A 13054-nucleotide genomic window follows, 5' to 3' on the forward strand; every position below is an offset into this window, starting at 1 on the left:
TCTGATGAACTTTAGCTTTGAAACATCGCTATTTTACTTAGCCTGCTGTCATCCATCTAGCTAAAAGCCACATCCGTCATAAGCTACAATGTTGCCATGTTCTGAACGTCTGCATTTTACAGCTCGGATGCAACGTGACTGTTCATTTAAACTTCAGAACGAGTTCGGCAAATTAATATGCAAGTGTGATACGGCCAAAAAAATGGATCTACTTCATAGGTGGGCAAATAACATACGGTTAATGGTCGTTCTAAATTACGTAGGACAATGGGAAATTCAACCAAGCAGTTTAATAATTGGAGCAACTAGAGCAGAGAAGGAAATTCATTGCAATTTTATGCTAGTTATTTTGTGGTAGAAATATTGGTATCGGTACTCGGTATCGGCAAATACACAAATGTAAATACTCGTACTTGGTTTGAAAAAAAAAAAATGGTATTGGGACCATCCCTACTGTTTACCTAACACAGGCAGTCGTAGTTGTCTCCTTTTGTCCTTCACTCGGAGGCCGGCCAGCCAGTACGCCCTCCTCCTCCTCCTGTGCTGTTTGACTGATGGTGTAGAGATTGTGTTGGTTATGGGGGGGAGGGGGGGGTTGCAGGGGAGGGTCTGTGTCTACTTTTCTGGCCCACTGGGGTCTGGTTGTTGGGCTGGAGGTGGACGGAGCCGTGGACGGGGACTGGAGCTAGCTAGGGCAGCATGTGGCGGCCAGGGACTTGTGATTTCTCAGGTAGGACTCTAATTATCTCCCACATCCAACATGCATAGACACACATCTATAAATATGTCCAAGCCGGCTTGGCTAGCAGCCTTTTTTTTTCTGTCCTTCTCTCATGCCAAGTCTTCTGTTCCAACACACTCACCACACAGTCCATTTGTTTGTGTGTGTGTGAGCGTACTGTATGAGCATGTGTGATGACTTGTGACTTGTGTGTGTATGATGGCTTGTGACTCTGTGTGTGCATTGGCATGTGTGATTGCGTGTGTGTGTGAGAGATGGCTTGTGACTGTGTGTGTGTGGTATGGTATTAATGACCTCAGGCAGCGGAGGCAGCCCATTTATAGGATGCGTTCTCTGACAAAGGCTCAGAGGCCTTGCAGCCTGTAGCAAGTGACGAGGAAGAGGAGGAGAAGGGGATGGAGGAAGAGGAGGAGCAGGGGATGGAGGAAGAGCAGGAGGAGGGGATGACGCTGCACATGATTTGGCTCGCTGAGGCGGCCAGCGTTAGTCATGCCTGCGCTGCTGCTTTGAATGCTGACTGTGCCCAGAAACAGGAGCGCTGGAGAAGGGGACGTGCGTATGGTGATGAGGGGGAGACATGTAGGGATGCGGAGGGAAAGGGAGAGCAGTGAAGAAAGGAAGACGAGAAAGGGGAGATGAACAAGCATGGACGACAGCAACATCTTTCTTTCCTCCTCTCCATCACCGCTCTACTGCTCATGCCGTTTCCATTCTGTTCTACACAAGCAAAAAATGTGCCTTACGCAACAGTGCAGCTACTCGGGCTCCAGGCTCTGTGTTTTCCATTCTCCAGATGCATTAGGTTGCTGTTCAGAGAGCTGGTCTTAGTTTGTATTTCTGCAGGATGTCCTGGAACCGCCTGGCTGAACTCATCCTGCATACCTCTAGTCAATTCTATGCGTTATTTACATAAGGGCTGTGTGTGTGTGATTTCTCTCCACCCTCATATGCTATGTTCAAGTGTAGTGCGGGCTGTCTCAGTGTGCAGAGCTGGTCTTTTATGAGGGAGAGAGAGCTCTGAAGGGTCAGCCCTCCATCTGCTCATTTCCAACCACAAAAAGAAGTCATTAGCTCTGGCTTTTTCCCAGCATTCCCCCTCCCCTCCCCTTCTCTCTCCTCCTTCTCTTTCTCTGTCTGTCTCTCTCCATTTTCCTGCCAGCTTGATCTCTCTCTCTCTCTCCCCCCCCCCCCCTCTCTCTCTCCCTCTCTCTCCTCTTTATCCTTGATTACTCCCCTCTCCTTTTGTGCTTACTCAATTTCTCTCCCGTCTCTGATGTGCTGGCTCTGTTTATATCTCCTCTCATTCACTCTTCTCTTTCTCTCCCCCTCTCTCCCCCACTGCTTGCTCTCTCTCCATCTCTCTCCCTCTCCCATCTTAATGAGCTATGCTTAATGAACCAGTTTCCTGTGAGTGTGCGTGGGATTGACTAGGGATTAGGCCATCCTTAAAAATATTCTTGTTTGCAGTTACAGCCAAAAAAAAATAAAAATGGGTCGGTAGGTAGGTAGGTCAATATTTTTTTTTTTTTTTTTTTTTTTTTTTTTTTTCCAAGATTCAAAGTAAAAAAAAAAAAGTAAAATTTTGGTCATGGTGATTACATAGGAATGAATTTACACAAATGTGCATATCGTGACGTAACTGAATGCGTCTTCAACCCGTGCTTTCAGGCGCACCATTGCAAACCTCATTCTGATGCAGGTTATATAGACCAGCCTTTCTCAAACTTCTTTGACCTGAGGCCCGGTCATGGCAGACTTTGGGGTCATAGGGCTCATCTACATGTACCCAGAAAGAAGGCTACAATAGCTTTTGGCCACGTTATATTGAAATTTGACTATACAATACTCAATGCTATACAGTGTATTATACAGTCTCTGCTCTGTTTCTGTGGAAGTTCCAAAAAACAACGTTGTTCTATTAAGTTTCGTTAAATAAATAAATAGCCTTCCAACAGGTTGAAGCGAAGCTTTGATACCAACGTTATCGATTAGTTTCAGTTTCTCTCGCGCAGACGCGCATTGAATGAATGCTCATACCACCACTTAATTGTAGGGCTCCATGTTTAATGACATCGATAGCAGAAACGTTTGTTTTCTTTTTTCGTCGGTCCGCGGTTTCTTGATCAACTGCGCAGCAAATTATCAGATGAAGCACCGGGCCTAATTTCACTCCACGACTCCGCGGACCAGCAGTCTCCACTTTACCCATATTTTGAGAAATGCTGAATAGACCACAACCAATTTCAATACCTCGACACGGTCACCGTTAGACTAGTGGGGAGAAGGGATGGTTAAAGATCTGGGCACAGTTCTTCCAGAACTTCGTGCCAAGTAAAAGCGTTATCAGTTTGTGTGTATGAAACGAAGCGTAGGGCCATAGTGTGACATACGTAAAACCAATGGTGTAGAGATGACGCCACAGGGTTTTATTTAGGTGAGCTACGCTTGCATGTAGGCAATTTATATTCACAATACTTAGGCCTACTAAAATAAATATTATTTTATTGCATTTGTATTGGTTGTTTAGAGTAAAAAAAACAATCGGTCGGTATTAACGCAAGTTTACAACCGGCAAGTCGGTCGGACTAAAAGGGGAAAAAATAAATATTTGGGTTGGTTCTAAATTGACAGGGTCACGGGTTACGGCAAACTAAAATATTTTTAAGGATGGCCTTAGGCAGAAATGCTCAAATGGGCCCACAAATGTAACGCTGCAGTGGTGCTCTTCAAATACGTTCTTTCTTTCTTTCTTTCTTTCTTTCTTGCTTTTTCTTTCTTGCTTTCTTTCACTCACACCACACACACACACACACACACACATTGCTTTCACTCACACTATTTCTCTACATCCTGTCACTCCACTTCCCCCAACCCCCCACCCCCACCCCCTCTCTCTCTGTCTCTTCTGTAAACTGCCAATCCCATCGCCGCTCGTGGGATTAGGATTAGCAGATCTGAGTGTGGCCGTTTTAATGAGCACTAATTGATTTGTAATCACAGATGTACACGATCCTCAGAGAGGCCATGTGAGACAGACGAGGGCTTCACAGCTAGACAACAGTCTGAAGCAATAGCAGCACAGCACAAGTCTTGAGAGGTGGCCATGTTGGATGAAACACCCCCCCACACACACACACACACCCACACCATGCTTGATCCCGTCCGAGCACTTGAGCTGTGGTATTCAGGAAGGGATGAAAACAAACACAAGCTGCTGCTAGCGCTGGCTGTCAAAGACCAATGGGACAGCGCCCATCAGATAAGGGCAGCCCTCCTCAATGGACGTGGGCTGGAGGGGTGTTTGTGTGTGTGGGTGGTAGTAGCGGGGTGGTAGGGGATGAGGGGACACAGATTTCTAAGAACATTTGGGTTGAGATTAGTGAGGTACCCACCTACCTACTGTTCCATGACACAACACCATATTCCTTCAAAATGAATTTGAGGATGAGTGGCAAGTTGTGGTATAATGTTGCTTTGTGTTTAAATAGGAATGGATGTTTTCATGTGTTTGATTTAGCATCAGGCCTTAACCACCCCCCCCCCCCCCCCCCCCTCTTTTTTCTTTTCTCTTCTACAGGGAAACCCATAATTCTGTCCCTGACCTTGTCCGACCGGTTTACTGGACCCTACAATTAGACGGCGACAACATGGGACAATAGCAGTGGGTATTGGATATCCCTTCCCCTCTTTTTCATTGTCTTTCTTTTCCTCCACACACTCAAACACACATGTTCAAACACAATCACACACTCACAATTACAACAGCTAGACTCTTGGCCATTGGTCAAGAGTGAGCAGCTGAGAGACCACAACTCTTTGCTGTGGAGGGATGTGGTTTCTAGCATGGACGATGCCCAAAAAAAGACTCTCGTCCGTGTGAAGTGCGCCTCGCCTCCACAGAGGGTTTGTGACGGATAATCAGCGAGGACTCGGAAAGAAACTGAAATGGACATGAAAGACCCGCGACGAGTGAGAACTTGACAGGTTTCTGCTCCCCTGCAAGACTAACGTCACACATTCCACAGCAATCGGATGCGTCGGAACATTTTTGTGACTCCTTATCGCAACTCCCCACTCACAAGTGCCTTTTGTATCTGCTTTCAACTTCTATTTGTTTTTTCTAACAAAAAGGTTTACATTCCAAGACCTCACTAACTCCAGACCCTATACAACCGGTTTATATTTTTTGGCTCTCGTCCAAGTTTCGTCAGCACTACATACTATATACTCATAGCTGTAGGGAGAGTTGAGCTTTTTTTTTTTCATTCATGCTCTCTGAACTTGTGTTGTTGGGTTTTTAAGTGGCACAAGGCTCCTCTCAGAGGAATGAGACCACCATAGGGTGACTTCCTGGTTTCTTTCACCGCCAAGCCACTCCATAACCTCCTCCACCCGCAGGCTCTTTAGAACGCAGACGAGTTGAGCTGAGCCAGGTGTGCCCGCCGACCACATTGACCCCTGCAGGCGGTTGCCATGGTCAAGCTACAGTCCAAATGGCGCTACCTGGTGATGTTCCTGGGCGTGCAGCTGGTCGTCATGGCGCTGCTGTCGCGGGAAGGCTACCAGCGGAGGGTTTCATACTTCTTCCGGATCTTCCGCAAGTCGGAGCCTTCGTCCCACGCACGCAACGGCACCAACGGAGGGGATGTGTACGCCAACCTGTCCGTCCTGGCCCGGAGTCCAGCCAAAGAGGACCTCCCCTACTGCCTCAAGAAGTCCCCCCTCATTGGTGAGTCCACCTCAGCCACACATCTGTAATACCAACTCCGGTTTTGCCCCATAGTCTAGTTGCATCCCCCATAAGCCCAATAGTAAACCCAGAAATGTTGAGTACCCTAAAATTTTATTGCAGAAATGTCATCTATAGGCCTAGTGGATGGAATTCAACTTGGTTGCTAAAAGTTGCACTTTGGGTAATTCGCATAATTAGCATAATAAGATAATTAAAATTGAGACTCAGGAGAAGTTTTCATCCCCAGGCCATCCGAACTCTGAACTCACACTATACTGACTTTGCACACATTCACTCCTCAGCACTCTCAAACATTTCCCAACTCTGAACTCACACACACACACACACACCTACAAGACTTTTAGCACTTTTACATCCCTCTCCCTTTTATTTATTTTCTTATTTCATCACACATCAAAACACACACACACACACACACACATATCTGACTTTCTCCAACTTTTGCACATCTCCATAGAACTTTTTATTTATTATTTTTGATTTCTCCTCCATCTACCCATGTCCTTGATTGCCTAGCCTTTCGACCCCCCCCCCCCCCCCCACCCCCCCCACCCCCATCCCCAACACACACACTTACATCATCACTGTCATCACTTCACATACATACAGCACACTGCTTGCTACAGTAAGCCTCCTACATACACAGCACATTGTCTTCAGGATCTTCTCCAACACACATCCTCTACATACTTACAGCACACTGCCCCCACCTACACACTACACACACACACACACAGTCCCTGCCCCCCCCCTACATACACAGCACATTATTTCATCAGGAAGCTTCTCCAACACACATCCCCAACATACTTACAGCACACTGCCCCCCCCCAATACACAGCACATTGTCTCATGAGGAAGCTTCCTCAACACACATATTGCACACTGCCCTCTCCCCATATACACAGCACACTATCCCATCTCCCCTGTCATCCCCCCAACACAAACACCAAGACCCCTGGCAGTTGGGTTAGCCCCTTGAGCCGTGGATCTGCCCAAGGTTTCTTCCTTAGTAAGGGAGTTTTTCCTTGCCCCTGTTGCTCTTGGGTGCTCCTTGTTGGTGCCCCCCACCCAATCCCAATCCTCCCCCACCTTTTTTATGCAGCCCTTGCCACCAGCTCCCCCCCCCCCCCCCCATTAATGCACAAATAGGCTGACACCAGACATAATTTCACTGCATTTCTTACTTCCAGTAACTATATGCATGTGACAATAAACTTCCTTGTATCCTTGTAAAAGGTGAATAGGGTAAACTTTTAAAATAATACATATAACCATGCAACTTTCTCAGTTGATTACTGTTGCCATGAGTAAACTACTAGCACTAGTCTGCAGAACTAGCATTTTACACAGCTAATTTCTGCCATTTTTACAGGACAACTGTCAAATCATTCTCCCGTTCATGCATCTCACTAACTTTTGTTTTGCATGCAACACCTGGGTTCTCTGTCGGTGGAAAAATGCCTATAAGATACTTCTTTGTCGCACTGTATGGGCAAAAGAAGGCCAAGTCGATGAATAACACTTGTTACCAGTTCTACAGTTGCAGTAAAAAGCCACCTGAACTTAAAAGGCTTCCTCCAACTGATGGCAACCTGATGCTGCACATACTGCGTGCTCATCTTCAGGTCATGTTGTGCAAGGCTGCTGGTCAGAGAGAGCCTCCAGCAGAGGCCAGAGACATCACTAAATTTGGGTGAGAGGTTGCTAATGGACTCCAGTTAATCTGCTTGATGTCACCAGCTGTAGCTGCAGCACATTGCATCCGTGGCCTACTGGTTAGGGAATCGGACCTTTGACCGAAGGGTGGCCGATTCAATCCCTGACTGGTAGGAAAAATGTGGGTGGGGGGAGTGATTGAACAGCGCTCTCCCGCATCCACGGATGAGGAGCCCTTAAGCAAGGCATCTAACCCCCAACTGCTCCACTGGCCCCAGAATATGGGCTGCCCATTGCTCCGTGTATGTGGTTTTGAAATTCTGGCTGCTAAACAAACCATTTCAATGCAGTTTGGGAGGGACAGAAATACCTTAACAGAGCAGCAACCATCCTCTATCTGAGGACTAAGCTAAAGTATCTATTTTGTAAGTTAATGTAAAACACATAGGTTGGTGAAAGAACTGTAAGCTCAAATTCAGCTCATTAAAGCATGTTTAGACACACACATTTACACTAAGGCCTGCTACACATAATTTTAAAAACAGTATCATTGCAGTTGTTATAATTTGATATGTGACCTAAGAACAATCTTACATTAAAAAAGTTGCTGAGGTCTGACTTTGTGGTGCTCAGAAATTTAAATTATTTTAATCTTAATTCATGTGATGAAGGACTTTGAAAGAAGTTAGACAGGTTTCAGTGCTGAGTAAGGTTAACCCTAAATATTTGAATATTTTACTAGTAATATATTTTTCATGACCATTATGGCAAGCAATAGGCTACCTCATTTGTAAGTTGCTATCTGCAAATCATGAGCAAGTGACCTGATAATATGAGCACGAGAGAGACTATTATACTTTCTTGCCCTCTCCATCACGGTCATAGCGATCCTATATAAAACAACTTTAAGCATCCTTTTGAACGGGTAGGCTATCCCTTTTCATTACATGGATTAGCAGCCAGATACGTGAAGAGAACAAGGGGAGAAACATCCAACGCAATTCCTTGGTAGGCCTAATGGTATTAGGTTGGATTTTGTAGTCACTGCAAATCTAACACCCTCGTTTATGAAACTGGAAACAATTGAACCAGGAGACTTTGCCAAATATTCGTAATATTTGTAAGAGTAGCCTAGGCTACGTTATACTGACACCATGTAGGCTAACGTTAACGTAATGCTATGAATTCGCGGCCAACATCAAATCCATAGTTCTAACTATTTGATCATCAAGTCAAAATTTCCTGGTCAACTACAAATAATTCCACTACTTTTTATTGCTTAGCTAGACTACTTACCACTTCAACACCATTGACTGTATCTGTTTAAACTGTAACTGTAACAGTTCAACATGTTCAAACTGTAGCCTAAAGTTAACTGTAACAGTTCAACACAAGCAAAACATTGCGAGCTCAATGCACGTGTGAGTTGTTACGGGAACATACACAGACACCAATTTTAGGAAAAGGGCTGTTGACTGGTCTTCAGCTATTTTGCTACGGTTTATTACACATCTAGAAGAATACATTTGAGTCGTTATAGGCTCTGGCTTATTATGGAGCATAATAGGAACAAAGTTATGATCCAAAAAATTATCAGGGATGAAAAATCCTAGGGGGCACGTGTCCCCTTAACTTCAATGGGCATGACACCACTGTGTGTGCTCCTAATGAGCTCACTGCTCTGAGTGGCGTATGAACTTACAGGATTATACAGTATAACTTAAAGGCACACTATGCAGGTTTTTTAGCTTAATATGCAAGTTTTTTAATTTAATTTACCTTCATTTAACAGCTTCAGAGTCATTGGAATGGTTATGACTTTTTTTCGGGTTGAATGTTGGCCGTCTCGCTTCCCCCTAGCGCCTGTGAGCGGAAAAACCACCCTTGCAACTGTGGGCAGACGGCCTCACTGTCAGGAAGTATAACGAGTGTAACAAATTGCTTTACTGCATTCAAATACACATACACGCCAGGCACCGGCTAGAAAAAGGTAGCGATGGAGTTTCTCAGACATTCGTCATGACAAAGCCAGAGAAAAAGAAGCAAAAACCAAGAGAACAGTAAGGAAATTGCCAATACTGGATAGTTTACCTTTAACTTAACATTGAAGGCTTGCAGCAAAGGAGACTGCAGCTGCCATGCTGCAAATTAGTGGCAAGTGTGAAGGGGGTGATGTCCACCGCTCAAATCAATCACAATATATACAGATAAAGACCAAGAAGATGATGAGACTGAAGGGAATGAGGAAACAAATGATTAAGATGGTGAATGCTATTGAGTGTGTGCATGCTCTATACAGCTTTTGTAGTTATTGTGTGTTTTTGTGTGTGTGTGTGTGTGTGTGTGTGCATGCTGTACATGACATACCCTCTGAAGCCTAATACCCAGGACTCCCAGACCTCAGGGCCAGTTTGTGCCATTACAAAGGATGGCAGGCTGCCTGGCTGCATACGCATTGGGCTCAATTATGATGGTCAAAAGCACGGCGCATAGTGTATTCTCATCACCTAAATACCTATGCGCTGTTTGTCGCGCTGCTTGCTGTTAAAGGAAATGACAGATGTCCCTCTCATTGGTTTAAAGGATGTTCTGCCCAAAACCACTTCAATAAAATCAATCCCTTTCTTCATATGGGCATGGTGAAGGCCGGAATAGTGTATGTAATAGGTCAACACTGCCTCCTGACTAGGTTCCTTAAATGTTTTCACCAACTCAGACCCCCAAGTATATGTGTTTTCCCAAATTATTTTGACCTAGCCTGGAAATATCCAGACTCTGGTACGTACATTTCATTTGTACAGAGAGTCTGTCAGATCTTGATAGGGAAACGTTTGCAACACTTGCATCGTGACGGGCACTAACTTTTTTAATCATTGGTCCAGCAGCCTTACCAATCATATTGATCAGAGATCCCTAACGTTACTTCCTACTTCGCCTAAACTTTACAAACTGACCATAAACAGCATCAACAGTCAGGAAATAATGCATGTGGGTCTACCTTTGCTGTAAATAAATGTCTGCATTTTTCCTACTGCATTCTTTGATGTTTGCACTTTGCAGGCGTTGCTACTTCTGTTTATCAACATAAGTTTCGGTTTTGTCTTCGCACGACCTCCTCGTCATCGTTCTCAGCCACGCATTAAGGCGAGACACTACAGGTGAATAGGGTAAAATTTTTAAATAATAGACATCACCATGAAACTTCCTCAGTTGATTACTTACACAAGTATGAACAAAAAATGTATTACAAGTTCTTGAAATTCGAATGTTTAATTATGCAAATTAGGCATTCTCATTAAATATGCGCAAATTTGCATATATTTTCGGTAGATAGATCTGAACATATGATAAAGCCAGGTACACAATTATTTTTTTCATTTTGTTTGCATACAAGATGAAAATAAAATTACAGAGGGATTTCAGGATATCTGCTTTCATTACCTAGGAAATCAGAATATACTGTCCATAGCCTTAAAAAATCTATTTTTGCCATATATTTTTGATTAAAATGTCACATAAATCAGGCCAGGAATGATTTATTAACAAATCCCTCTGTAAATATCTTCAGAATACTGCTAAGTGTATAACTGGAAAGTTTGGTGTACATAGGTGCTACATAGGCTGAGATGTTTCTACTGGAAAATGAGAAACTCAATTTGAGAAAACAGCCTTGGAACACAGCCAAGAGATTCCGTTCTCAGCCTAGACTCACCTTTGAACTTTCGTGATTGGTTGCGGTTACAAAGGAAGTGTCCATATTTGGATAGCACAACGTCATGCAGGAAAAACAGAGCTGTCCAACGGTACTACACATGTTATGTTTTGTATCACGGTCGCGGTAGAGCATGAAACGTTAGAAGACTAACTTTTGGTGAATTTAGGAGAAATATACAGGCGCGAGTAGACAAAATGTAATGAAATAAACACCTAAATGTGTAAATCGTGCTTTGTTGTTGTAGTAGTGTGAAAGAATACATGCTAAGGTAGCAAATTAGCCCAAAATCTCGAAATTGACCAGCGCATGAAAAAACGATGTTTTCACCTGCCGTGTCTCGCCTTAAAATAGAAAAAACTTGCAATACATTTTTTTTCTCATCTTAACATAAATAAGTTTCATGGTGATATCTATTATTTAAAAAGTTTACCCTATTCACCTTTTATAAGTAAGTATATATACTCTTTTGATCCCGTGAGGGAAATTTGGTCTCTGCATTTATCCCAATCCGTGAATTAGTGAAACACACTCAACACACAGTGAACACACAGTGAGGTGAAGCACACACTAATCCCGGTGCAGTAAGCTGCCTGCAACAACAGCGGCGCTCGGGGAGCAGTGAGGGGTTGGGTGCCTTGCTCAAGGGCACTTTAGCCGCGCCTACTGGTCGGGGTTCGAACCGGCAACCCTCCTGTTACAAGGCCGAAGCGCTAACCTGTAGGCCACGGCTACCCCTTTTAATTATCTTAAGTGCAACTTTTAGCAACCAAGTTGAATTCCATCCACTAGGCCTATAGATAACATTTCTGCAATAAAACTTTAGGGTACTCAACATTTCTGGGTTCAAGAAAATGCAATTAGACTACCAATGCTTACGCCCTCTCTCTAATCCAGCTCCGACTGTCCACTCCTATCTCCTATGATCTTAAACTCTCGCTGTTCTCTTTTCTTCCCCACCTGGTTGCAACTCTGATTTTCATGTTTATCCGGCGTCTGTCGTCTGATCATGGATTGCAAAACACTGCTTCCTCCTCTCACTGCTGGGGCTGCGTTTCCTGTTGCTAAGGTTTCTCAGTGCCACCGGAGTGTAGTGTTGATTTACGAGAGGTTGCACCACCCTTCTGCACGTTTGGAGCATGTTTCCTGAGTTGGATAAAGGAGGCTGTTGTTGGGAAGGAACAATCTTTTAGATAAGACTTGAGAGAGGATGAAAAAAGGTTAAAATGCCATCTTCAAGTGAGCCAGTTGAAGCTGAAAACATCCATGGTATTGCTAACAAATGAGTTTACACGAGAGGTTGCCCTTCTCCTCTCCCATAGATACTGTGTACTATGTGACTTGGCTTTTACAGTTGTGAATATGTCCATGTCTTCCTCTGACGGATCACTGGCTTACTGCAGACCCAGATCATTAGTAGGGATGTCACTTTTGTGAAAAAATCCTGTTCGATGTGTGAAGTGTTCATTGAATCGATTGTAAAATCAATTTTTCATGTCTACAGACATTTCCATTTTCAACGGCAAATATAGGTCTAGGCCAATTCACAAACAACTAACAGGCATTAGGACGAACGTAAAGAGGGCACTTGTAGACGCAAGCCAGCAATATTTCTAATGATTTATTGGCGTGAAGTTTCGTGCCTGCAGGCTACTGCTGCAAGTGTTGTGTGCAGGCTTGGAATTTCACCATTCTGGGGGCAAGGCCACTTGGCCTTCAGTTGGGCAAATTTGGTGGGGGGCACAAAGGCCACATGTCAGGGCACCAAGGCCAAAGTTAACTATACAGTAGTAGGCTATAAAAATGATCAAAGTTGTATTTAGCCTATTCACTGCAGCAGACCTGCATCACTGTATGAAACATTACAGAAACATGAAACATGACATAACATAGAACTGTAAATCATCTGATCATCTAATATTTACAGATATCTAAGCTATATATAACATTTATTTTATATTTGGCCTGTTATGAAATCATGTATTGAACAATTTAAGCACAGCTCAGCTTTAAGAAACTCAAATAGCCTAGATGCATGCTTAGCATTTTGTGATCATTAAGGCTACTTTCACAAACTCTTAACTGTCCTCTGATTTACCAATATCTAGGCGATATTTGTAACATTTATTTTGTATTTGGCCCGTTATGAAATCATGTGGAACAATTTAAACACATTGTAAAACTTAAA

At 43.8% G+C, this 13054-nt stretch overlaps 1 protein-coding gene across 3 annotated transcripts in view; it reads left to right on the forward strand.

Annotated features, from left to right (window-relative positions):
* Positions 1-13054, forward strand: part of si:dkey-199f5.8 (beta-1,4-galactosyltransferase 3) — a 47348-nt gene that overhangs the window by 14784 nt on the left and 19510 nt on the right. For 2 of the 3 annotated variants that reach the window (XM_042108439.1, XM_042108441.1), the window contains one exon: positions 4320-5471. In XM_042108439.1, the coding sequence (XP_041964373.1) occupies positions 5216-5471 (256 nt within the window). In that variant the 5' untranslated portion in view covers positions 4320-5215. The remainder of the gene's footprint in view (positions 1-4319; positions 5472-13054) is intronic. The other variant, XM_042108440.1, reaches the window with a different exon arrangement.

This window comes from Alosa sapidissima, chromosome 10, assembly GCF_018492685.1.
Source record: "Alosa sapidissima isolate fAloSap1 chromosome 10, fAloSap1.pri, whole genome shotgun sequence".
NCBI classification, from domain to species: Eukaryota; Metazoa; Chordata; class Actinopteri; order Clupeiformes; family Clupeidae; genus Alosa; species Alosa sapidissima.